This window comes from Loxodonta africana, chromosome 20 (genome assembly GCF_030014295.1).
Source record: "Loxodonta africana isolate mLoxAfr1 chromosome 20, mLoxAfr1.hap2, whole genome shotgun sequence".
NCBI lineage: Eukaryota > Metazoa > Chordata > Mammalia > Proboscidea > Elephantidae > Loxodonta > Loxodonta africana.
The window spans coordinates 69,469,594-69,495,866 of record NC_087361.1 but is presented as its reverse complement, the minus strand read 5'-3'; the positions used below and the strand labels follow the sequence as shown (position 1 = coordinate 69,495,866).

At 50.3% G+C, this 26,273-nt stretch overlaps 1 protein-coding gene across 2 annotated transcripts in view; it reads left to right on the top strand.

Moving 5' to 3' along the window:
• The first annotated feature begins 1,453 nt into the window (after positions 1 to 1,453).
• The window catches only part of NFASC (neurofascin), a 77,253-nt gene continuing 52,433 nt past the window's right edge, over positions 1,454 to 26,273 (top strand). The window contains exons 1-6 of one of the 2 annotated variants that reach the window (XM_064273325.1): positions 1,454 to 1,643; positions 8,205 to 8,310; positions 10,096 to 10,292; positions 10,764 to 10,886; positions 14,061 to 14,231; positions 19,064 to 19,114. In XM_064273325.1, the coding sequence (XP_064129395.1) occupies positions 1,544 to 1,643; positions 8,205 to 8,310; positions 10,096 to 10,292; positions 10,764 to 10,886; positions 14,061 to 14,231; positions 19,064 to 19,114 (748 nt within the window). In that variant the 5' untranslated portion in view covers positions 1,454 to 1,543. The remainder of the gene's footprint in view (positions 1,644 to 8,204; positions 8,311 to 10,095; positions 10,293 to 10,763; positions 10,887 to 14,060; positions 14,232 to 19,063; positions 19,115 to 26,273) is intronic. The other variant, XM_064273324.1, reaches the window with a different exon arrangement.

The window sequence follows — 26,273 nt, the reverse complement described above, 5'->3', positions numbered from 1 at the left end:
TGGGAGATGGTGGGGGTAAAGCTGAGAGTAGGCTTCAAGTTGCTGCTGGAGTGGAACCATGTAATAGGTAGCTATTAGTTCAGAAAAGCTGGAGGGATCTGGGGAAACCATCTCTTACTTCCTCTTTGACTTGGTCCCATGGCAGAACAACCTTAAAGTTCTGTATTTGAGTCTCAGTTATAGGTCGTTCTTGCTATTTTCTTTCAGAAGGAGGGAAGAAGGGTTTGTCTCTTAAGGGACCGTTGCAGGCTCCTCAGACATCCATTTTTAACCCTTACCCTTGTAAGCCCTGCAGTAGCCTCTTGTGCTTGATGATGTAGACATTGAGTTGTCATAAATGTTGACCGAACCTGGACCGCCGTCTCAGCACTGCCGTTATCGCTCCAGGGCCATCAGGGACCACACGTTAGCTCCACAAAGTACTTTCAGAAATCATTCATCGGAAAGGGAAAAGAAATGTCTTTTGGGTAACCAGGTTACCACCTATGTAACCCACCATCCACAGAGCTGCCACCTTCTCCCTGTTCCCCGCCCCCTGGTATCAGAGGACATCGGTGTGATCTTATCTCTAGGCCCCTAACCCAGACACACTCAGCCCAGGCAGTCAGCACAGATGGATGAGAGAGGCTGTGCAATTGGTGTGTTTCTTACGAGCTCGGTGCACGGCATCTGGACGCTGAGCCAGTGGGCAGTGTTTGTTTCCATGGCTGTCTTAGTTTGCTAGTGCTGCCGTAACACAAATACCGCAGTGGGTGCTTTCAGAAACAGAAATCTATTTTCTCACAGTTCTGGAGGTTAACACTCCAAATCAGGATATTGCCTTTTTGATTTCTTCCTGGTGGGTAGCCCCAGGCCTTCCTTGGTTCTTGGCTATCGTCACATGGCATCTGTCTTCCCCAGTACTTGTCTCTGTGTCTAATCTGTTTTTTTAATAACTCAGATGTGATTGGGTTTAGAACACACCGGACACTGATACGACCTCATTAACATGACATTAGATTGCATTTTGGAAAGTGATTACATTACATTACATTACATGCACAGGTGTAGGGGTTCGAGTGCCAACACATACTTCAATCTGTAATAATGAGTGTTCTATGCAGAACTACTCTTCCTTCTAGGACAGTGTTTCTCAACGGAGGGTGATTTTGCCCTCCAGGAGACAAAAGACAATGAAGAAGAGTAAGCTGGCAAAGTCTGGAGACATTTTTTATTGTCCCAACTGCAGGAGGGGTGGCTCTACTGGCATCTAGTGGGTAGAGGACAGGCATGCTGCCAAACATGCCAGGACAGTCCCTCATATAAAGAATACTTCAGTCCCAAATGCCAGTAGTTCCTCCATTGAGAAACCCTGTTCTAGAATATCTGACAAGGGGATGCTTGAGTCCTCCCAGGCCCTGTAAGATTGCTAGAACAAAACACAAGTTCGAGAAAAACTTACTTGTTGTGCTTCTTTCCACAGCTGAGCTCTGTTCAGGAAGCCAAGTTAGAGCGGCTGGAGGCGGCCAGACCCCGAAGGCTGGGGAGCAGGGAGCCGGGCCTAATGCTGAGGATGGCCAGGCAGCAGCCGCCGCCCTGGGTCCACGCAGCCTTCCTCCTCTGGCTTCTCAGCCTTGGCGGAGCCATCGAGATTCCTATGGATCGTGAGTCCTGTTTCATCTTCTTTTCTCTTTTTCCCCCAAATCTTGGGCAGAGAAGTTGGAGAGTAGGGAAATCGGGGAGAGTTGAGACTATTTGAAGAAGGCTGGGGAAAGGGCCAGCAGTGGATTCTGGGGTTCAGAGCTGGATTTTTCTCCAAAGAATTGACTCGGGCTCATGTTTGGAAATCTAAGGCTGTAAGTCTCAGTGCTCTCCCTCAGGGCTATGTTGAGCTGATACATAGGCCAGCTGATGGGGCATCTGAGCAGGACCAGGGCATGGCAGAGTCTGGAATTCTGAATGCCACTCAGGAGTTCTTCCCGCCACTCACCTCCCACAGCCCTCTGTTGTCTTGACCATCCCATGAGCACAGAGTTTCCAGGGGTCAAGTTTGGTGGACTGTTCTTAGCTAGTATCTGACAGATTCGGAGCTGAACACCTCAGGCCTTCTTGGCTGGAGTGATCGGGAGAATGGATGGCCTGGGAAGGGAATCACCTTTACCGAAGGCTGGCTAAGTGAGACCCTAAACTGGAGCTCCATTATAACGCCACTGTTGGAGACTTGGACACTGAGTTCTTCTGTTGGTTTTCAACTTTGCCGTGGGGAAGTTTCCCATGGTGGGGACATTATTTGACCATCAGAATCAAAAGGTAAGGGGCTTAAAATGCTGAACTAACAGCCACATCTCCACCAGCTATGTCTGCTGCCACAGTCCTAGATGGCCCATTGGTTGGTGGCCACACTCTGCCAGGATGTCTTAGCATCCCAGTGCTATGATGTGGGCATACCACCTCCGACCCTGCCTCCTGCTTCAAGGAGCAGAGGGAATCCATCTAATGCCAGCATTGACATGGACTCTGTCCAGCTGACACATGTGGGGAGGGGATGGCAGAGTAATACAACCTTTAAGAAGACCCCACTGAGCTCTTCAAAACCAGGCCTTTGGTCCTGGAGTTGGCATAGTTTAGAGATGAGTTGCCAGGCATCTCAGCCCTCCTCCCACCCCACTTCACCAGTAACAGCTGCCCCCGAGGAGTGGGCACTTCCAGATGGAGAGAAGGCCAGTAGTAACTGTACTTTGGACCCAGAAGCCAGATGGGCAGGCAAAGACTCTGCTGCCCTCCTTATAACCCCAAGTATGTGTATGTGTACATGGGTGCGTGTGTGTGCGTGTTCATGTGTGTGTACATGCCACAAATGTAAAGCAGGAGGAGAGGGGAGTTGTGGAAGGAACTGTTCCCATGGAGACCATCTGTACTGCTGGCTCGAGGAGAGTTTCTCATTAACAGTCCCAGGCAGACAATCTAATAAGGAGCATAAGGCCATGTCCCTGGAGAGGAGAGGGGTGCAGAGGAAACTGGGTTATCAAGAAAGAGGCGAAGGCTCTTTTTGCTATTGCAGCTTCTTCTCACTTACCTGCCACTTTGATCCTGGGGCCAGGGAGTACAGGGGTTTCAGCAAAGTGAACCTATAAATAGATGGCTTTGGCATCTGTGCTGAGAATCTGGATTTCTAAAGCAGGTAATCCAAACATCAGTCTTTCCACAGTACCATCTTTGGGGCAGAGGGCTGAGGGCGCCCTCCCCACCACTGCTTCCTCTGTCTCAGTGTCCTGGAGGAGGGTCTGGGAGGGGATGTCTTCCCAAGTTGTGTTCATGGAAACGTCAAGCCATTGCTTGCCCAGGGTCACACAGAAAATAGGTGATAAATCAGGAAAAGAGCCCAGGTCTCTGGACCACCCCCTCCAATCTGACACCTGATTTGCCCCACCCCAACCTCTGGCATATCTGCCTCCTTTTAGTCTTTGTTCTTCTTGGAATTCACCAGAATAATAACAGTAATAGCAGCTACCATGTGCCAGGCAAAGAGCTAAGGACTTTACAGATATCTCATGTGATTCTCTTAGCTAGTCCACAAAGTAGGCGTTATCCTTAGCTTGCAGGTTAGAAAACTGAGGCGCAAGGAGACAAAGCTAAATTCTTCAGCTTTCCAGCTGGTAAATGCCAGAGCCAGGATATGACCATAGCACCTCTCTGAATGAAGTAGGTGAGTGCGTCTGTGTCACCCTTCCAGGTGCTGGCCAAGTGGCCCAGGCTTTGTCAAGGCGGGAGACGCCTCCTGCCAGGGGCGTGTCCCATATGTATTGCACCCCTCTGGTTGCTGCAGGCCCAGCGGCCATTACAGTATCTCCAAAGCTAGTCTAGAAAAGCTGAGCACAAGACTGCAGGAAGGAGACCCCTTCAGAGAGGGCCTGGTCACCTGGGAAGAGGGTCTTTTCCACCAGGTGCCTCCCTTTCGCTGAGGCAGCACAACAGATGCCATCCCATATTAGCCCGTCCTCAGTCTCACCCTGGCTGAGGCCCAGTGGAGTGGGCTGGGAACAGACGGTGACATTCTTAACTCTCCCTGTCTGTCAGCTGGGAGGGGCTGAGGGGGATCAGGCCAGAGGCTGTCCTGCCAGGTGTGGCCTTCAACTCATTTGTCCCTTTGGGGAGCATTCACTCTGCCTGGAGGGCAGACATGGCTTCGGCTCCGGTTCACTGTGGCTGCAGAGTTTGGGCTCCCAGACCCCTGGAACAGAGCCCCGGACTGCTACACAATCCCTCATTGAATCTCCCCGTCTCCAGCTTCCCTGGCTTTGCCAGTGGAGTCACACGCACCCCCTCCCACCTGCCACTTCCCTCGTTCACCAGCACCAAGGAGAACAGCATGACCTTTGAAAAAAGCACAGGGTCACTTCATCAACCAGCGTGAGTTTGCCAAAAAGGGAGCCGGCTCCCAAATCCAGGGGACCAGGCATTTTTCTCCCAGGAACCACAGAGGAGGGCAGTGGCGGGGAGAGACACTTTCTCCCCACCTTCGTCCCAAACGGCTGCAGGATGGCCTTGACAACACATACACAGTCACTCCCACTCCATCCTCCAGGGATAGGGGCCAGAGGCCGTCATGGTCAGAGCCAGGGGAGAAAGGAGGCTCATGAATAAAGAAGCCCTGCAGAGCCCTGTTGGAGAGTTTTTCCTCTCCCCTGGAAGCCACCAGAGCGAATCCTTCTCCAGTTGACATTGTAGTAAAGCAAGTTCCATAGAAGGAGGGAAGGGCAGGTGGTGTGACATGGGGGTCACAGGGCTGGATGGGGGCTGGGTCCTCCCTGTCCCTAGACAAGCTGTCCCCACTGACTTCTCCCTGTGGCAGCTTGTCTCCTGGGTTGATTCTGTTCTTGTAATAAATTCCTTTGTAGCGCTGTGGTACCTGCAGATGCCATTACCCCTTTAGGCAAGTAGGTTCTCAAAAGGCCCCTGGGACACCGTTCAGTGTGGGACTGTGGCCAGCACCAGCCAGCTCTAGCTGCCCGAGTGCCTCCATCCCCAAGGCCTCCCCTCTCACTCACCTTTGTCCAAAGTGTCAGGGAGAAAGCAGAGTGCTGAGGTACCACTTGGCTAACACACCTCTCTGGCCAAGGATGGGTTTGTAAAAAGAGCTGCGGGCCAGGAATTGGGAGAGCTGGTTGTCACTCTGCAGCAAACTTCTCTGGGGTCTTAACCAAGTGATCCCCCTCCCCCGGACTTCAGTGCCCCCTGGGCAATGTCTTCAGGCTCTTTCAATGGAACCAGCCAGAGAGGCTTGAAGTCCATGTGCGCAAAGTAAATCCTTTGTCAGGCTTCCCAACCAGATGAAGCCGAAGCCCTCAACTGTATGTGAGGGTCTAAGAGATGCCAACTGTTGCTTGAAATGAAGACACCAGGGGCCTGGGCTGGTGGTTCAGAGGGGTGGGTTCAGGTGTCAGCCTGCTTCTCCTGAGAATGGCCCTTCTTCCTAGCCCCGCCCCATGCCCATCCTCTCTAGCTTTCAGCCTTTCCAGAATTATCTTTCTGGGCAGGACAGTTAGGGATGGCTGAAGATGCTGCAGTGGGGAGCCCCGCTGAGCATGTGTTCAGAAACCTTAGAGTTCTTGCTTTTCGTTTCTTCTTGTTACCTGCCCAGGCAGCCTTGGGCAAATGGGAAAGCAGAGACTAATTCTCTTCAGTGCTGCAGTGGGCCACGCAACCCTGGCCCAACTGGAAGAGTTATTTTGACCCCTTCCGTGTGTCTCCCTCACAAGTGTTTAATTCACTGACAGTGTGGCTAGTAGGACACCCCTTCTCCGCCCCAGCTCACCTCCCTTCTCCAATGTCTTCCCCTCCCTGTGACTCTTCTGCATTTTTCAGCTTCTGTCTCTACTCCAGCTCACCAGGCTGCCCTGGAGCCCCTAAACTCCTCCTGACAGCTCACAATGGTCAGGTCTGAAGGCTTCAAAGTCCCATGGCTCCTCCCTGATGCTAGCAGCCTTCTGCTTCCCCCAGGAACAACCCACCCTGAAAAGCCAGGCCACAAGCACCAGCGCGATCTCTGCCATCAGCGCCAGCATGAAATCAGAGTGTCATGCTACTTTTCTAACATAATCAGAAGGAGAAGACATTTTTAAAAAGTCACAGCAACACATGCTGTCTTCCTGCAGACAGACATTATAACCAAGACCTTCTCCCCACAAAGAACATACACCACTTAACCAGTTGCCATCGAGTGATTCTGAATCATGGCAGTATGTGTGTCCAAAAACTGTGCTCCATAGGGTTTTTCAGTGGCTGACTTTTCGGAAGGAGATCTCCAGACCTTTCTTCTGAGGTACTTCTGGGTGGACTCCAACCTCCAGCCTTTAGGTTAGCAGCCAAGTGTGTTAACCATTCACACCACCCAGAAATTCCAAAATACCATTAGAACCTTCCTATTCAAAGCCTGGGCCACAGGCCACCAGCATCAGCATGGTTGCTTGTCAGAAATGCAGAATCTCAGACCCCACCCCCAGCATCAGACGCTGCAGTTTAACCAGACCCCTAGGTGAGTCAGACACGTGTTAAAGCTTGAGAGGCACTGGCCTAAACCATGCAGACACCTACACAGGGACACATGCACATTTCAGGTGAGGGCCAGGGAAGGTCTGTGCCACCTGCTTCTTTAGCCCTTTTGTGGAAAGCACAGAAAGGAGCCGTAGGTTCTGCTTCATTCCCGGACTCTCTTGTTCAAGAGCAGGATTTCTGTAGGGGCAGGTACTCGGCTGTGAACAGAGCAACAACAATTCATCTGTCCCTAGAGTGTTCCAAGGGATGGGGGAGGAGGAGATGGTGAAGAAGGAAGCTGCTTTCCTGTGTGAGAGGAAGAAGGTACAGTGGAGAGAAGTGAGGCCTTTGGACCTCGCTGGCCCTTGGGGCTTCTGAGCCTTGGAGGCTTGCCCCATAGCACTGGTTCAAATCAGCCCCTTCCCCGCGCCTCAGTCCTGCCCTCAGCTCAGTCTCCCACCGCTGGCCATGAGCCCATTTTCCTCAGTGGCATCCACAGATCACAGGCAGCATCTTCAGAGCCCAGCCTCTTTGAAGCAGCAGTGTCACCTCCTGGTGACACCTTCATTTGGTCAGAAGCTGGCCTTTCTGCTCAGCCGCATGGTCTCAGTCTCCCAAGGGAAGCATCACCTTCTCTGTGAAGCCCTCGCTGGGTCTGTTCCATCTCCCAACCCTACTCTCCCAATGAGCTGCACAGCAATGGGGAGGAGAAAGCCCACACACAGCACCCTCCCCAGCTCACCTCACCCCTCTCCCTGCATGCTGGGGTGTGAGGACACCTGGGCGACATGTTGCGTGCAATAACCAATGTTCTTCTTCTCTCCCTTCACAATGCTAACCCATCGGAACTAACAGCAAGCATTCAGAATGAGCGTAAGTCCCTCGCTCACCTCTCTGCGCTGGTGCCTCTGGAGGGGTGGGAGGTCAGGTGAGGAGATACCTGGGGACTGGTGGCCTCTCCACCCTGCCTGCTGTAGCTTCTTCTGGGGCTTCTTGACAGCAGCGCCCTGCCGTCTGCTCCCTTACCACGTGGGCAGGAAAGAGCCTTGTACAAACCTTCTCATTGGCGGGGAACGTGGAGGAGCAGGCAAGTAAGAAGAAGGCCTTTGGATTGAGGCTGATATTTGCTTCTGCTCTCCCATCCTCTGGTGGCTGAGGGACCACAGTGTAGAACATTTGAGGGCCTAGAGTGAGAGGATCTGGCTTTTTCGACATTGTAGGCAAGTCCCTGAAAACTTCTCTAGGGGGCTAAAGCCTCTGTCAGCTGCCTTCATTCCAATTTGGCAATCTACTGAGCCTCCATGGCTCAGAACCATCATGGCCCCTAAGTTCTGGAATTCTAGCAGTTTTTGTTCCTGTGTTCGTTGAACAAACATTTATCAAGCGCTATTATGCGCTAGGCATCCGGATACAAGAACAGGTAAGACAAAAGCCTGGCCTTTATTATCTCATAGTGGTACTATGGAATCTTCTTAAACAGACTCTTCCATGCTTAGCCTTTGACAACACACCCCTTTCCTGTGGTCCCGTTTAAGGAGCTGGGTGTCTAGGATGGGGCCCTGAGCCCTGTCCACCTCCTGCTTACCTCCTTGTATGTGTGGCTCCTGACGCTCTTGATGACAGCCATTCCCCAAGCCAGGAACCTCGGCAGGTCCCTGCAGCCCTGACACCTCCCGTGTACACTATTACAGTGTCACAGCCCCCGACCATCACCAAGCAGTCAGTGAAGGACCATATCGTGGACCCCCGGGATAACATCTTGATTGAGTGTGAAGCAAAAGGGAACCCTGCCCCCAGGTAAGTGCACTGGCGGGAGGGGGGGGGCGGGGAAATGCCAGCTGGGTGGAGGGAAGGGGACCTTACAGGAGGGTGTTGAAACCACCCCTTGCCTCTGGGCCTGATGACACTTAAGGCAAACCAGGTAGCTGAGAAATTAGATTTATCCATTCAAAAAAATAAATCCATTGAGTACCTACTCAGTGGAAGGAACAATTTACATAGCAAAGAAATTGGGGGGTAGGGGAGGCTACAAAATGTGAGTGGCTTTTCTAGGTTCACTAGCCAGGACTAGATTTTCAGTCTTCTGACTTTCAGTATAACATGCTTTCCACTGCTGTATGTTTCCTTCATCCACTTCCATGTTTAGCTTACAGGAAGTTCCTCTTCCTAGCTAACTTGAGTCTTTCGTTCTTAGCTTGCCTTTACTTGTTTTGCACACCAGGAACAAATGAAATTTCAGCAGGCATGAGCTGAAAGCCTGCTGGGTGCCAGATGTGTCAAACGTTGTCACTTGCATGGTCGCATTTGGCTGCCTAACTGTCCTATGGGGGAAGTGCTGATGTCCTCCTGAAGCAGGGATGAACAGGAGGCAAAAATTTTGTGTACCCTTCCCAGGGTTGCACAGCTTGAATGAGCAGAGCCAGGATTTAAAGCCAGGCCTTCTGACCCCCAAGTCTAAACATAACCATCGGAGACAGGGCAGATATAAGCTATCTGTCCTCTCTCCTGAAAGTAGCACCACAGGCTGGACAATTGAGGAGCCTCATTCGAGAATCACACCCAAGCCTGACAGGCCCCCCTCTAGGGGACGTCTGTTAGCAGGAGAAATGAGGCAGGGTGGAGCTTTCTTGTGGCCACTGGGTTTGCAAGAGCCAGTCTGTCCCAGAGCTGTGAGCCCAGGAAGAAGCAGAGACCCTCTCATCCAAGGTGGGAGAAGCAGGCCACCCCAAAGGGTCGGTCAGGCCATCAGTGACCTTGTTTTGGGGGCATGGTGTTTTCCCCGTGGCTCTTTTGCAGGGACAGTAACTCAGACACTGAGCCGCTGCTGCTCCCGTTTCTCCAGCTGCTTTCAGCTTATATCTCGAGCAGCCAAGAACATGAGGCCCTGGTTGTAGCAGCCCCTCCAGCCACCCAGGAGAATGACTGGGACGGTCCAGTGCTCTCCGCCCCAGGGCTCAGCTTTATCCAGACTGCTGCTGCTTTAATCTCCCCTTCCTGGGTTGCCCTGTGTGGCCACAGCTTTATAATCTGCGCAGGCTGTGCAGGAACACAGATCACCTAAACCACTTCAGCCTGGCCTTAGAGTGGATTGTAAAATTAGGGAGGTCAGAGGAGCAGAGCTGGCTCCCCAATGGGCTTGGCTCGGATGAAATTCCAGTCAGAGTTTGCATTCCTAGTAGGAGGCTGGGAATGTCCTAGGTTAGAAGGAGCAGCTGATTCTGGATTTTACCAAATCAAAACCACTGCTTACTCCTCCAAAGAGCATAATCCACAGTGGCTGCTTGAGTGCGTACCGTTTAGAGCCACAATTCTCAGCCTTGCCTGAGTAGAACTACAAATGCCAGGGACCTGCCTCTGGAGATTCACCTGGGTGGGACCTGGCAATCTGTATTTTATCAAGCTCCTGGAATGGTCCTGATGTTCCGTGAGGGTTGGGACCCATTGGTGTGGTGGTATGACCACTGGCTTGAGAGTGGGACGTTCGTCACAAGGCACTAAGTCTGGGACTAGGGACCTGAGATTCCCATCAGCAGCCTGGACCTACCCATTTCTCTTACCGCCCTGGCCCCACGTTGCCCACAGCTTCCACTGGACACGCAACAGCAGGTTCTTCAACGTTGCCAAGGACCCCCGGGTGTCGATGAGGAGGCGGTCTGGGACCCTGGTGATTGACTTCCGCAGTGGCGGGCGACCAGAGGAATATGAGGGAGAGTACCAGTGCTTTGCCCGCAACAAATTCGGCACAGCCCTGTCCAATAGGATCCGCTTGCAGGTGTCCAGTGAGTAGCGTGGGAGCAGGACCCAAATACCCTGCTCCTGGGTGGACATGGGGTCAGGGAGGACCTTTCCAGAAGGGCTGCCCCTGCCCTTGGCCAGTAGGTGCCTGGGTGCCCTGCCTGTCTTGCCTGTCCCTCTGCCTCTGAGCAGGGGTACAACTCTCCCAACTCAGAAAGATTCCCTGGAAAGGAAGTTTCCAAACCAGAGTCTTTAACAACTTCACTGGCCACCCCAGGCGTCAGAGGAAGGGAAAGAGAGGAGCCATGGAAGATGTGCCTCTTTTTACACATAAGACCCCTCTCCCACCTCCCAAGGGACACCCCTCACTCAGGCTTATGGAACTTGTCCTCTCTCACTCTCCCTTATCCTCCTTTTCCTTTTCTCCTCCTTGCACACCTGCCTTTAACCCTGCTTATTGCCTCCGGTCCCAGCCATCACCCTCATTTTATTCTCTTCTAATCATTTCTCCCCAGAGTCTCCCCTGTGGCCCAAGGAAAACCTGGACCCTGTTGTGGTTCAAGAAGGCGCCCCCTTGACGCTCCAGTGCAACCCCCCGCCCGGACTCCCGTCGCCAGTCATCTTCTGGATGAGCAGTTGTAAGTCTTGGGGGCCTGGCTGATGTGCTTTATTTATGTTTTAACCTTAGGGAGAGGAGTGGGGTGTGTTAAATAGGGAGGGCCTGCCCAAGGCAAGAAGACCTTAGCTTGTGAGATGCAGATGCAAGGTGGTCTCCAGGACAAGGACACAGGCTCTGCAGAGAAGCTGCCCAGCCTCCCTTCCTAGCCCAGTTGCAATTGCTGTGTGATCTTGAGCAAGTTGCTTAACATCTCTGGGCCTCACTTTCCTCTTCTGGAAAAAAAAAAAGAGAGAGGCTAATAATTCTACTTATCTAAGAAGACTGAGTCCCTGGGTGGCGCATATGGCTAACACACTCAGCTGCTAACCAAAGGTTGAAAGTTCGAGGCCATCCAGAGAGACCTCAGAAGAAAGGCCTGGTGATCTACTTCTGAAAAATCAAACCTTGAAAACTCTATGGAGCGCAGTTCTACTCTGGCCTTCATGGGATCACCATGGGTCAGAATCAACTCGATGGCAACTGGTTTGGTTTTTTTGGTTTCAAAGGATTAGTGTGAGGAGAGATGAGTTAATATGTCTGGAGTATTTAGAACAGGCCAGTAATATTTGTGCTCAGCACTGTTCGTGATGATGAAGATGAAGAAAAGGAAGAGGAAAAGGAACGAGGGGAAGAGAAGAAACCATGTCCTTCAGTCCCTGGTCGGCCTGAATTTCCTGATTCGCTCTCCTTGTAGAACAGACGGGTGAATGGCAGGATGAAACCTTTGATAAGCAGCGGTGGGGGACAGGCCATGTGGAGCAAGGGCACAGAGCACCGTCATTCTAAGCGCTTGTCCTGACTCAGTGTGGGACTAAGAGGCTCCTTGAACCTCTTTGGAACTGAGTTCTTTCCCATGTTTTCAATTTTTAAAAAAATAAAGCACTATGAAAATAAATGAAGGATTACTATCTGTCTGTGTATCTTCCTGGCTTCCTTCCCTCCCTGCCTTCCTGCCTGCTCCCTCCCCCCCATCCCTCCCTTCCTATCTGTCTATCCACCTGTCCACTTATGCATACCTGCCTGTTGTCCATCATTCCACCCATCCCTGAATTCTTACCAGTCTGCTACAAAAGAGGCTACTTGCCAACGAGGTGGCACTGTGAGTGGCTTTCCAGGTGAGGATGGCTTTGTGCGCAGTCATTGTCACTGTTCCCTCATCACGGTGGGGGGAAGGCTGCCTACTCACAGGCTGGAGGGTGACATTGATCACCAAGTTGTATGCATGCTGCCGCCTAAGTAGATCTCATCATCTTCTTCCTTTTTCCATCCTTCCCGGCATCCCCCCAAGCCCAGGCCACCACCTACTTTTCCCTGAGTGACAATTATCCATAACTTGCCTTCCTGGTCTTTCTACAAGTGTGAATTTGGTCATTTCGTTCATATGCCTAAAACCCTTCATTGGCTCCCCCACCAACTTGGAAAAGCCCAGGCTCCTTACCTTACACACAGTCCCCTCCATGGCCTGCTCCTCTGCCTAACCAACCCTTTCCCCTGTCCCTCTGAATAGGCTCTGCGCTCTCACCCCTTAACACAACTGCTCCTGCTACTCAGAAACCTCTTAACGCCTTGGTCTTCTCTGCCTGGTAAAAGCCATGAGCCTTCAAGTCTCAGCTCAAGACCCTAGAATAGACTAAGTGCTCTTTTTCAGTAGTTAATATCCTCCTTACCTAATGCATTTCACTCGCCACACTGCATTGCAATTATGTATTTATCTGCTGTCTCTCCTACAAGGCTGTAGGCTCTTTGAAGGCAGGAATTGTCTTTGTTGATCATCTCTTTCCCTAGTACCTAGCACAGTGCCCGGCATATAGTAACACGACAACAAATCTTTGATAAATGATTGGCAGAACTGACCAGTCCATCGTTGGACTCATTGGCATCATACACCTTGTGCTTTAAGCAGTGCTGGCTTACTAAAAGCACACACACGAGTGGAGGATGGAGAGGGGAGAGCTATGAGTAGTCAGCCTCGTAAGTCTATCTTTACAAATCTAACAGCCTGGGAACCTGGTCTTCTGAGTTTTTATCAGATGCAGTGCTTGAAAAAATGTAGATAATATCGTCAGCATTCTGAGCTACTTTTATGATGTCACTAATTCTAAGGTTGTATTTTTCATGTGTTAACATCTCTGAAATTGGAAAGCGTCTTAGAATTGATGGTGTGCGGCATTGATTGGTATGCATCTTACAATTGAGTTTTTTTTTCTTTTTCTTTTTCTTTCTTGGGGTTAAAAAAAAAAAAACCAAAAGGTGCATTTTATAATTGATGGTGTCTTAGATTTTGATGAAGTACAACAAGGCCAAGTTCAATTACATTTAATTCAGCCAGCTATTGAGTGCTTACTGCATTTCGGATCCTACACTGGGTGCTGGTCCATACAGATGAAAGGGTCATGGCTCCTGCCCTCAGAGAGCTTACTCTGCTAGCAGGAGAGTGTGAACTCTTGATGTGGGGAGCATCTGAGGGATCGCATTCCCTCCCTCTGTCCTCTTGTCAATCAGTCAGATCTTCTGGCCTGAACAGGAGATAGACAGGTGTGGTGACAGGGCCTGGGAACGGCGGGCAGGTTTGAATCCGGAGCCTGCCTGCCCGTACTGCCTTCACACCCGGGACACGTTAAATTCTCCACCTCGTGACCTGTAAAATGGGAATAAGCATTGTATGCTGCAACCGGTGAACAGCTCAGATGACAACTGAAAGGTTGGCAGTTCAAGTTCACCTTGGAAGAAAGGCTCGTGGCCTACTTCGGAAAAATCAGACATTAGAAACCCTGTGAAGAAGTTACGGGGCAGGGAGTTTGTGTTGATGAGGGTGAAACAGTTCAGAAGAGGATACAGAGAAAGGTGGTACAACTTGAAGAATGTAACCAGCCACTGAATTGTACTTGCAGAAATTGTTGAATTGGTGTTAAAATTTTTTTTTTTTTTTAAAGAAAACCCTATGGAGCACAGTTCTACTCTGACACACGGGGTCACCATGAGTCGGAATTACCTCAATGGCAGCTAGTATAAATCCGAGTTGAGAGGACTGGACAAAATAATGTCAGGCTCCTGCCCTCCCTACCCCCTACCCTCTCTAAGGGCCCAGTCAGCTGAGCTGTCCTGCTGATTGTTACCACTGCTGACCCTCCACCATACCTCTGCTTCCTCGCAGCCATGGAGCCCATCACCCAGGACAAGCGTGTCTCGCAGGGTCATAACGGAGACCTGTACTTCTCTAACGTGATGCTGCAGGACATGCAGACGGACTACAGCTGCAATGCCCGCTTCCACTTTACGCACACCATCCAGCAGAAAAACCCCTTCACCCTCAAGGTCCTCACCAGTAAGTGCAGGCCTCTGCCCGGGGCCGAGGGCCAGTCCTGGGGAGCCAGCCGATGGAGCTGAAGCAGCCCTGGGTACCTGGGTCTGAGGCAAGGCTTGTCCCTGAGGTTGATCTAGAAATCCTTCCAGCTCATTGTGCTGAACCACTGCAGCTTCATGGGAACACCACCTCCTCATTCTGAAGCCCTGGCTTCCTTGGCCTTACTTGGTCAAATTGAATTAAACTTGCGTCAGTGGTTCTCAAAGTCTGGTAGGAATCAGAATCACCTGGGGAACTTAGCAAACACACCAAGGCCCAGCCCTGTCCTCCGTCGACTGTCCCAGACCTCTGTGTACCTTAGCTCTCCAGGTGACTCATACACAGGGAGTTTGAGACCACTGCTTTCAGTGGTCACCTGGCATTCCACTCATGCACTTGGCTTGACAATTTCCTTCTTTCCTAGTCATTATTATTTCTAGAAGAAAACCATAGTGTGGATATCCAAATTACTGGATACACCAGAATTAATTTTATTTGATTCTGTAATACGCATGTGCTGAACCATATGGAACCACTATTTTTGTAAGTTGCAGAGTTTTGTTTTGGTTTTTAATCCCCTGATACTGTTGGGCGGGTAGAAAAGTGAATCAGCATTTCTTGACCCATTATATTGCTGGTGGCCCTCTGCAGAGGAGAGAGAAGCTAGTAAGTCCAGAGACACACTTCGTGCTTCAGAGTCCTCAACCTTCTTGGGATATTGCAAGTTATTTGTGTTGATTTACACCCCGAATTTGTTACATGTTGCCCATAGAACAGCCCCAAAGAGATGTTAATCTGTCTGACACACGCTGTGAGTGCTGTTTTCAGTACTGTGGACAGTGGGGGCTGTGGGGGAGGCCGGACAAAGAACACCACGTGGGTGGTGGCAGCTTTCTCAGGTCAGAGCGGAGGCTGACTCCTGGCTTCCTGGGCCCAGGCAGAGCTGCTTGGCATTGCCTCCTGGCTAGGGTGGGTGAGGGAGAAGCTTGGGTGCACTCCCTCCTCTTCCAGGATGGGTGGGAGTCCTGACCCCTTAGTGTTCTCTCCTTTCCTCAGCAATCCCGCTGGCCTGTGAGCAGCTGGTGCTGAGAGTCAGTGTGCTTACGCTGTTTTCCGCCATGACATGGGCACAGCCCCGTAGACATCATTTCTTCTTGTTCCCCTTCTATTGTCTATTCTTCCTCCTCTTTTCCATCCTCTCTTCATTTCCTTCCCCTTCTCCTTCAATTCCTTCCTGTCTGTTTTCCCTTCCCTCCTTCCTGTTTTCTTCTTTTTCCCTCCCTCTATTCCTCTCTCTTTCTTTGAACCCCATTTTTCCTTCTTCTGGTTCCCTCCCCGCTACCCCCTGCAGCCTCCCCATGGGTTGTCTTGAGTCATGTTGAGCTGCCCATCAGTTAATAGCCACCAGGACAGCCAGAGCCCAGGAACAAGCCCTGTGTGCTCCTGCCAGGGACCCCAGCTTCAGCTTCAGTCAGCTTGTTCCCCTCTCCCTGGATTTTGTATTCCTCGTGCAGGACCAGGGAGACCCCTGGAGAACACTAGGCAGTCTGAAGTAGATATTCATTGCATGTCAGGGGGAACCACCTGCCAGCTGGCAGAGCTAGGGAGGACAGTGTGATCTGCCCAGGACAGCAGAGTAGCCTCAGTAGCCAGGGCATGGCTGGCAGCATTGGGCAGTGGGAGGAGCAGGGATGTCAAGAACAAGATGCTCACTGAGCTGATCCTGGGCAGCCCCTAGTGTCATCGCCTGGACTCCTTTCTCCTTCCCCAGACCTTGCTTGAAATCAGCCTGCTGCTTCCAGAGCTGAATCAGGTAGACCCTCTGTGGTCCTGTCCATTCACCCAAGACCATCACTGTCATGCAGGATAGAGTGGAGGCAGGGAAATGGAGTCACTGTCACACAGGATAGAGTGGGGATGGGGAGATGGAGTCACTGTCACACAGGATAGAATGGGGATGGGGAGATGGAGTCACTGTTACACGGAGTGGAGTGGAGACAGAGAGGTGGAGTCACTGTCACACAGGGTGGAGTAGAGACAGGGAGATGGAGTCACTGTCACACAGGGCAGAGTGGAGGAAGGGAGACAGAGTCACTGTCACACAGGGTAGGGTGGAGGCAGAGAGATGGAGTCACTGTCACACAGCAGAGTGGGGACAGGGAGATGGAGTCACTGTCACACAGGGCAGAGTGGAGGCAGGGAGGTGGAGTCACGGTCACAAGGATAGAGTGGAGGCAGGGAGATGGAATCACTGTCACACAGCAGAGTGAAGACAAGGAGATGGAGTCACTGTCACACAGGGTGGAGTGGAAGCGGGATATGGAAGTGGTAGAGTCTGCCTTGGTGGAATTAAGCAGTTAGACATCTAAACGACACTTAGAAATTGGACTTGGCAGAAACATCCCTCTCTCTACCAAAAAGCTAAGGGGTATTTGTTTCTGCTTCATCACTGGCACCCGTATTCCACAGAAAATTATGTCCTCCGAGTGATGAGAAACCCCTTTGGTGATTGGGACAGAACTTTGTGGGCTTCCTGGAGTTCTCCCAGGGACAGCTTTGGCTGAAAGCAAGCTCTGGGCATCTCAGCCAGCTGCACATTGGGCACAGTTTCTCAAAATAGCACAGTTGTGTTCTCTTCTTCCCATCTGGAAGGGGCACAAGCTTTTTTTTGTACCTTCAGAACGAGGTCTGGTGGTGGAAGGCAGGACAGCCAAGTTGAGGCAGCTCCAAAGACCCTGTTCTAACTAGGTTGTTTCTGTCATGGTTTCTCCATTTAGGAAGAGCTAAATCTCTCACACCCAATTTATAATCACCTGCAGTAAAGGAAGGGCAGAAAGGCATATAATACAAAATAGTGGGCAATCTAAAATCACTTTAAAATGTTGTTTTGTAATGAAGTCAAAGATAAACAGTGGAGTTGTCCCTGTCACAACAGGTATTGGGTCCCTTCTGGTGCCTTCTGCTGCGTAGGGGCAGCTGTGGTGAGGGAGAAAGTTCCTCCTGTGGCAGATAAGTACTCCCCCTGCTTCCTTCTGGTGTCAAATGCCTGTCATTTTTAGACAAGTCAGAAAGTCCCCTTGAATTTCATATACGTGCTCTAGATTACACACACCATGATGTCAAGTGTACATGTGGGTCACTTCCCCCCAAAGACAGAGGTTCTGTTTCATCTGGTGGTGTGGGAACATGACCCAGGGCCCTTTCACCTATGTGTAGGAGAGAACAGTTACCTTCTTGGCCACCCTCCTTTTCATTCTTTTGCAGATCACCTTCCGCCCTTAGCTTCAGATATACTCAAGCTGAAGGAGCCCTGGTGGCGCAACGGTTAAGCAGTCACCTGGCAGTTTGAACCCACTAGCAGCACCACTGGAGAAAGACCTGGCCATCTGCTCCCATAAAGACTACAGCCAAGAAAACCCTGTAGGGCAGTTCTACTCTGTCACATGGGGTCGCTATGAGTTGAAAAATCAACTAGAAGGCGCCCAGCAACCACAACAACATATCCAAGCTGACTTTCCAAACCCAGGCTAGGCCTTGTACAACAAACCCCATCCTCAGGGATAATTCACAATCATGGAGATCTTTCCAGTGGGTGTCAAGCAGATTTGAGATGCAGTGCAATGCCAGTCCCAGGAAAGAACTTGCAATTAGTTGTAACAGGATTTGATCTGTCTTCAAATATGCAAATGTCCTGGCACAGCACCTCTGGTCCCTCAGGCAGTTGGACGGTGTCCTGGGCTTTCTCCGGGCTGTCAGCTTGGCTTCTAGTCACCTGTACCACCGTCCACCCCCTGTGGAGACTGTCAAAACTCCAATCCAGTGGCTGAAAGGGAGTAGTGGTAGAAGAGTGAAAAGCTACTTTAAGGACATGGGCCCAACTGTGCTGCCTTTTCCAAATTTGTCTCTCCCTGAGGATTAAATGGCCAAAGGTCTTAGTCACCCAACATTGGCACCAAAGTCACTGATCTTTCTCCTTAAGGCATTCTTCACCCCAAGCCATTCTAGAGACCTCTGAATTTCCAGCATCATCAGTGGCCCTTTCCCAGGCCAAGCATAGAGCTTGCAGCTCACGTTCTCTCTCTGCTGTCCCAAGCTCCCTTTCTAATCCCAGAACCAGACCACGCCCTGGCTCCTCATCAGGAGCCCATTCTACCAACAGAGACACCCAGGAGAGCATGGTGGTGCCCACCTTTTCAGACTGGGGGGTGAGGTTGGCTGCTGGTCAGCACAGGATTGCTGGACGCTGCCAAGAGCCCTTTCCCCCACTTTCTCTGTTGATGAAATATTCCACTTGGCCTGCCTTCTCCTCTCATTTACCTCCTGCCCTGCCACTTTGCTTCTGCTCAGGTGGGACTTTGCCCTTTTCCCCAGGGCTCACTAACAGTCCTTTTTCTTTAGCTTCCCCAAGAGCTTGCTGATCCAGAGCCCTGGAAACTGAGGCCTTTGCTGGGAAGGAGTTGTTCCAAAGACTTCTACGGGACACCACTAATCCTTGTCTCGTTTGTCTGAAGACCTAGTAGGACCAAGCAATTCCTGTTTAAGTCTAATTATTTTAATTAAAGAACAACTTACTTTATCATTGCCTTCTTTTGCAGGATTTAACCTTTTCTTCCCTTTTTTGGGCTGTTTTGTGTTGCTTGTTCTTCACCAACCAGATTTCCTTTCCAAAAATGCCATGTCTTTCCTTTGCAAAAGACCACGGGTGCTCACCTGGGTTGTTTTTGTGGCTTTGCGTTTCTGTTTTTCTTGCCCTGTTGATGCCTCCGTGACTTCTCCGTGGCTCCTGTTTGCTCACCCTCTTTTGTTTATTGCAGACCACCCCTATAATGACTCGTCCTTAAGAAACCACCCTGACATGTACAGTGGTGAGTCGCGACGGTAACCGTGGGAGTAACCTTGCCTATCCTAACCCTAGTTTGCCTAACCTGACTGATACCACGGTATTAACTCCTGCTGCCTGGAAGGCCTGACAGCTGGCCAGGCCAGGGTGCCCAGGCGACACTTCCAGAAGGCTGCCCACCAGGAGTAAGGTGGCCAGTTTGGTGGACTGATGTTGCTCACATTGGGGGTGTAGCCTCTAATGTGCAAATCTCTAGTTGCTGAATTCTGGACAAGTTGTTCAAACCAGGATAGGGCTTCAGAAGAGCTTTTTGACTGAACTGGACAGTGGGTTGGAGAAGGATGCTGGTGAGGAGTGAGCTTCTCGAATCAGGTGGACACTTAAGACTATGTTGGCATCTCCTGCCTGGAGGGCAGATGAGAGGGTAGAGGGGGTTAGAAGCTGACAAAATGGACATGAAAAGAGAGAGTGGAGGGAGAAAGCGGGATGTCTCATTAGGGGGAGAGTAATTGGGAGTGTGTAGCAAGGTGTGTATAAGTTTTTATGTGAGAGACTGACTTGATTTGTAAACTTTCACTTAAAGCACAATAAAAATTAATAAAAAAAAAAAAAACGAGCTTTTTGAGGCTTTAGTAGAAACTTGGAGTCCCTGGGTGATGCAAACAATCAACACTTGGCTACTAACCGAAAGGCTGGCGGTTGGAGTCCACCCAGAGGCACCTCAGAAGAAAGGCCTGGTAATCTACTTCCAAAAAAAAATCAGCCATTGAAAACCCTGTGGAGCACAGTTCTACTCTGAGTCCCTGAGCTGGAATTGACTTGATGGCAGCTGGAGTGAAACAGGAACCAGTGGCGGTTACTTTTGTCTTCAGGTTCGAGGATATCTGAGGGTAGGTGAGTGCCCACCGTCAGGGGCCAGCGAAGTCTGAGTCCTACAGCAGTTTCACAGGCGCAGAAAGCTGTGTAGTGTGTGTTTACTTAACTCTTAGGTGTCGATGTGAAAGGCCCTGCTTTGTAGACTAGCCTTAGTTACTGGGGTGCATTTCTCCGCTAGGTCCCATGTTTCTTTATAATCTGTCCGGAAAATATGAGTAAGAGTACAGCTCTGAGTTCATGTTCAAGGTAAGTATAAGTGATGTTGGCCCGTCCATTGTACTTTGTCACCGGTCCAGCCCTCCTCTGGTGGTGCATGAAAATTCAGCGCTGACCATCCACACCCTTTCAAGTCCTGGAACGATATCAGTGATGCGTATTTCTAATTTATAGCGCACCTGGTTCCTCAATCTGATTAATAGGGCAATTGGCTATTCCCACACCTGACTTACCCCTACCATGGCTCAAGCACGTCTGGTTTTCCTTGAGCAGCCACGGGAACCATCATTTGTTGGCTCTGGTGAGGCAGCTGGCCCCCATCATCAGTTAGGCTTCAGAGGCTGAGGCTGCAGTCCCCAAGGGGGCCATAATATAAACAATGATCGGTGTCTGGAGTGGGGGACGGAAGGAGGGAACGCGAGCCAGGGAGAGAGGCAAAACCTCTAACTTGGCACCAAACAGCAGTGCCACACTGAGATTTTGCCAACGAGATTTACTGCCCGAGGAAGCAGGGGACATTGTTTGGATTCTGGGTATTATTTGTTTTCAAGATAGTGGGGCCAACAACCATCGTGTCAAGAGTAGCAGAGCCCTGGTGTGGAATGTGCCTTTTTCTAAATCAGGTTCCCTGTAATCTGGTATGGAAAGTAATCTGAAAGCCACAGTATGTCAGAGCCAGAGGGTCCGTTAGAGATCATCTGGTCCAAGCTCCTCACTTTATATAACATCAACCATTCATTAGAGCACGCACATAGAGTTGTTTTATCAGTGGGAGAAGCTTGAGTGATTTCGGCCACTCCATTACTTAACCAGCTTGTCACCAGTGGTAGGTATGATGACAAGAGAATGAGTGGAAGTTATGAAAACTATACAGGGCTATGAAACCAAGCAAATCTCACAACAGTTCACATGGACGTTGATCCTTTGTCCTCAATCCAGGGTAGGACGGGGCTGACCCAAGTATGAATAAAGTTAGAAAGGATGGAAAGACAAAGTGAGACCCATGGTGAGCAAAACACAGCTAATTTGACAGTTCTAGAAAGAAATAGCAAGAAGAACTCATCCTTCTTCCAAATGGTCAGACCTTCCTGCGTGCAGGACCAGGACAGAGAGCCACAGTGCTATGAAAACTGCCCAGTGCATCTGTCTGTGTGGCTGTGAAATATGACATGTTTCCTTTGTAGCAGTAGGGCCACCCCATAATTACATCTGGTTCTGGTGACTCCTACAGTGGGCAGCTATCCTCTGAACATACACCAATGCCACCAACCTGTAAGTGGCAGGGGGAAGATGGTCTGAGATTAACTCTACCCAGACAAGGAGACATGGTTGTTAAGAGTGTGCACTTTGAGGTAGACTGCCTTGGATTAAATCCCAGCTCCTTGGCATACCCATTGAGTGTTCTTGGGCAAGCCATTTAGTGTCTTAGAACTTTCTTCATCTGCCAAATGAGTGTATTACCTGCCTTATAGGATTGTTGTGAAGATTAAACGGGATAATGTACACATGGTTCCTAGCATGGTGTAGAACACATTATCTTTTCTTAACGGCACTCATTACTGGTATTAAAGGGAATGGTTTAGTGTTGACAGTGTCTTCTTGTACAGTCACTCTGTCCTTCTGAAATTAAGGACACAAAGAACTTGAAAAGAAGTCAAGCAGAGAAAGGCAGCCATAATTATGGGAAAAAGTCCTGTGGAGGGAGAGATTTTAGATATAGAGGCTAACGGAACAAAATCTGTCCACATCCTCAGCTGTGCAGAGAACTGGGTCAGGATAAAAGCTTCAACTGCAGCATGAGGGATTTGGTGGTAGACCTGAGGAAGAAATTTCCTGGCAGTGAAAGATATCAAATGTTAATAGACAAAGAGTCTTTCTCTTCTCCTGGGGTTGTTTGGTCAACCTTCCCTAGAGCCAGAGAGGTGGATGGGATGCACGGGTCCAGCCCCACGAGTCTCTGTTTCTCAGTTCTGAGAATCAAAGCAGCAAAGGTGGTCTGGATCCAGGACCCAGCTGCCCCTAATGGCTGTCTTTGACAGTGGCTCTTGGATCCTTCTCATTCACTGAACTCTCTTCTCCTGTTAGCACTTGATAGAGGGGAGCAGCTAAGGTGTTAAGCAAGCATGACCTTTCCCCTGTTGCAGGCGACAGTTGAGAGGCATTATTCATTGAACATTTAAGGCCAGCATGGTTGAGGGTGTCATCTCTTGGTGCCTCCTGCAGATCAGATCCCCTGGAAGCCCATGAGCCGTAGCTTGTGAGAACAGGAGAAGACTATTTGGGGCCTGGAGGTCAGATGGGCCTACCTAGGAAGCTCCTGCATCCACACAGGCCTGAGCTGTAGTGTCTGGATTCTGAGTTTGATGGGCCTACCTAGGAAGCTCCTGCATCCACACAGGCCTGAGCTTTAGCGTCTGGATTCCGAGTTTGATTAGGTGGCAGGTCAGACCCCAGCCCTGAAGAACAGGAAGAGTAACTGAAATGTCGTCAGGCTGGATGGGCTCTTCAGGGGTCCCCACCTCTGTGATAAAAGAGGGGGTCCTGTGACACCCAAGGAGACTCTGTGGTCTTCCACCATTTAGAGTTTGATGTAGTCATCCATCACCTTGGTCTTGAAGCCTCTTTCTGAGCCTCCTTCTCCAGGAAAGAAATTGTGCACCCTCGCTTAGTAAGTGGCTCCTAAAACCACCAGCAGGATTCCCCTTCATAAATTTCCCTGTAAATCCTGCTGCAGCCAACCACACTTCTTCATCACCTCCTCTTCGGGTCTAGCCTTCTCAGCCTGAATGACATCATGTGTCACCCAGATCGCTCTTCAAGCTCTCTGTGCCCCCTAACAAGCCAGTCCAGATGCCTCTGGAGCCTCTTAATTCCCTCCTCTGCTTCTTGTTTTCCCAACTTGGGCCTCAGTTCACCTAACAGGCGCTGAGGAGAGATTGAATCTTAGCTGAGGCAGTAAGAATAGGAAAACACAGTGGAAGAGTTTCAGCAGCGCCGCTCACCAAGACAAAAACACCCTTCACTTCTTTTGCCCTTCTGCTTTGGTTTTCTTTGGTAGGAAAGAGAAAGATATTGCCAAAGCCGTCAGAAGGAGGGGCAAGTGAGGTGTCTATTATTTATCTTCAGTGGCCCACTCAGCCCCATATAACTCCAAGTTGCACCTTTAATGATATAAAATAAGGAAGCCATTTACCACCCCTATGGGGCAGCTGTTCCACGAGTGCGTTGGCTTGTGGCCCAGCAGTGATGCCAGAGCCCCTCGTTAGTGTTATTAAGTACCATGAAGGTAGAGGGAGGCCTCGTGACAATGATTGAGGGGCGATGGCAGCCCTCATGCCTGTTTTTAAAGCCTTTAACAGCAGGTTCAGACATAACCTTCTTCTGATCAGGACCACAATACATGAACCCTGTAGAATAGGAGAAAAATGTGGAACAGAACCTCCAATTCCTAATAAAACAAAACAAAAACTTATTAGACTGGTTGAGAGTGGAGGACTCCTTGAGACTATTGCCCTTTAAACCTTGAACTGAAACCAGCCCCTGAGGTCATCTTTAAGTGAAACAACAGGTTGGCACACAAAATAAAGAATATCACTGGTGAGTACTGTGCTTCTTTAAAAAAAAATCACGTATGTGAGACCAAATGGTCAGCAATTACTTTAAAACAAAGACGAGAATCTAAGAAGACAGGGAAACTAGATTAATGGAAACTGAACAACCAGAATGGAAATACTGAGAATGTTCCCGCATCGTCAAGAATGTTCCCAATGACACTGAACAATTTGTGTAGAAATTGTTGAACGGACACCTAAACTACTGTGTAAAGCTTCACTGAAAATACAATAAAAATTAAAAAAAAAAAAAAAAAGACATAACTTTCCTCTGTTGCCAGAGTCCTACATGGTTTGTGAGTAGGGCGCTTAGGGTCAACTCATCCAACCAGCCGCCAGGGCCTGGCTGTCTCCATGGTGTCACCGTCAAGTGAGCATCACCATCAAGTAATCAGGAATTCTCTGTCCCCAAGGCAGCCGATTCCATCTTTAGACTGGCGGGGGGCAGGGGGGCGGCGCAGCCTAGAATAGACACAAGACCTCATGCCTTGGAGCTAAGTGGTATAGGATATGAAACAGAACTAGCTGGCGCGGCCTTGGGCGAGTCTGTTGACTTTGCTGAGCCTAGGTTTCCTCTGCTGAAAATGGAGGTAAGAAGAGCCCCAGGTTTGGGGTGAGGATTATATGTGCCGTAGGAGCTGTCAGCACAGCGTTGGGCCCGTAGTGAACACTCAACAAACGACAGTCTTTATTATTACCTCCGGCTTTTACAATGTCCTTCCCTTTTTTTTTTAAGGAGCCCTGGTGGCACCGTGGTTAAGCACTCAGCTGCTAACCTAAAGGTCAGCGGTTTGAACCCACCAACTGCTCTGTGGGACAAAGATGTGGCAGTCTGCTCTCGTAAAGGTTACAGCCTTGGAAGCCCTGTGGGGCAGTTCTACTCAGTCCTACAGGGTTGCTATGATTTGGAATCTACTCCTCAGGAGTGAGTTTCGTTGTGGGGGGTTGGTCCTGTTTTTTGAGCTTCGGCTTATTTCCCAGTAGCTTCTCCTCCAGTGGGTCGCTAGCCCACCTCCTGCAAATGTAGTATTGCTGTGACCTTTTTATAGCACGTCAAGGCACCCACAGTGGGACTCTGCACTAATTTTTCCTCCTTCCCATCCTTAATGCTTTGCTGGTCATGTGTGCTTATGGTGCGGCATGCTGTGGTGTGAATTAAATGTCCACAGGGTGACATCGGTTTCTGCAGATTTTGTCCCTGCGTGGAAGGAGTATGCCAACGGCGCTGGGACCTCTTCCACATGATGCCGGGGTTCCCAGCTCTGGACAGACTCATCAGCCTGACACAAGGGCCCCCTGCCCTCACACCTGCTTCTCCTTACGTTGCCTTTGACTGTGTGCTGTCTTGACTGTTTTGGTGATTTGGTGACAATGGGTGGGAGGATGCAGCTTTTTGGGTGTCAGGCTTCCTTGGTACTGACAGCTGGATGCTACCTACAGAAGCTAAAGGTACATGTAACCAATTAACACATAATGGATTAACCCCTTCAGTTGCCCCTGTTGTGTGTGTGTGCTGGTGGGACAGACAAGGATATCTGCAGAAAGAAATAACTTGTGGGGTAAACCGGTGCCTTCCTCTGTGTCCCCTCTTCTCCTTTAATCCATTCTCCCCCACAAACATCTGCCCATCACCTGCCACGTGCCATGTATCGCACCAGCAGCCTCTCGACCTCTCAGGTGGGAAACTGCACAAGGCTTGTCATTTCTTCCCCTGACAGAAGGATCGCGTGGAGGCAAACTCCATGAAATACACTCCCCGATAGCTAACGGAGGGAAGCTGGGCACTGCTAGGACAGGAGCCCACCGGTCCAGCCAGGTACCGGCTAGCCCGACAAGCGCCTTCAGTTTCTTGGTTGGCAACACCCATGACACAGGCCCAGAGTTCCCACTGCCACCTGGTCGTCTCTGCCAGCACGGATTCAATCCCCAGAGACGAGCCTTTGTTCTCACTGCAGGCATCTCTGAGGACGCCCAGCTCCTGGTAGCTCTGCCTCCCCGCCATCTCTCACTTCTCCAGCTGAGTCTAAGCCCCATTAAACCGTGGGCAGCCTCAGCATTTTTTATTTTTAACTCTTCGTGTTTACACCCACACACCTTTGGGCTGTAAGGTGCCTCCGCCAGCTTTCTTTCCCTGGAGTTCCTGGTTGAAAACACCTTGCTCTTCTCCCTCCCTTCCACCTTACCCATTTCCACAGAACTTTGCAGAGAGCTCTGGGAGACAGGAAGCTTAGGTAAGGCGGGGTCCACTTGCATGGCCCCTTCTACAGGGAGACAACAGCTGCCCTGAGGATTCCAGTCTCTGGGAGCCCCCTGGCCTTTTATAACTGCATTCATTTCAGTGATTCCAGGCCAGGGGCCTCTTGCAGCCTAGTTGAATTGTAAATCGCCTCTTCCATCTTAGCTGCCTCTCTCCTCTCACTCTCCCCCTTTCAGAATCTCACATCCAATTAACACCCTCCTCCCCAGCCCCCTTCCAAAGTC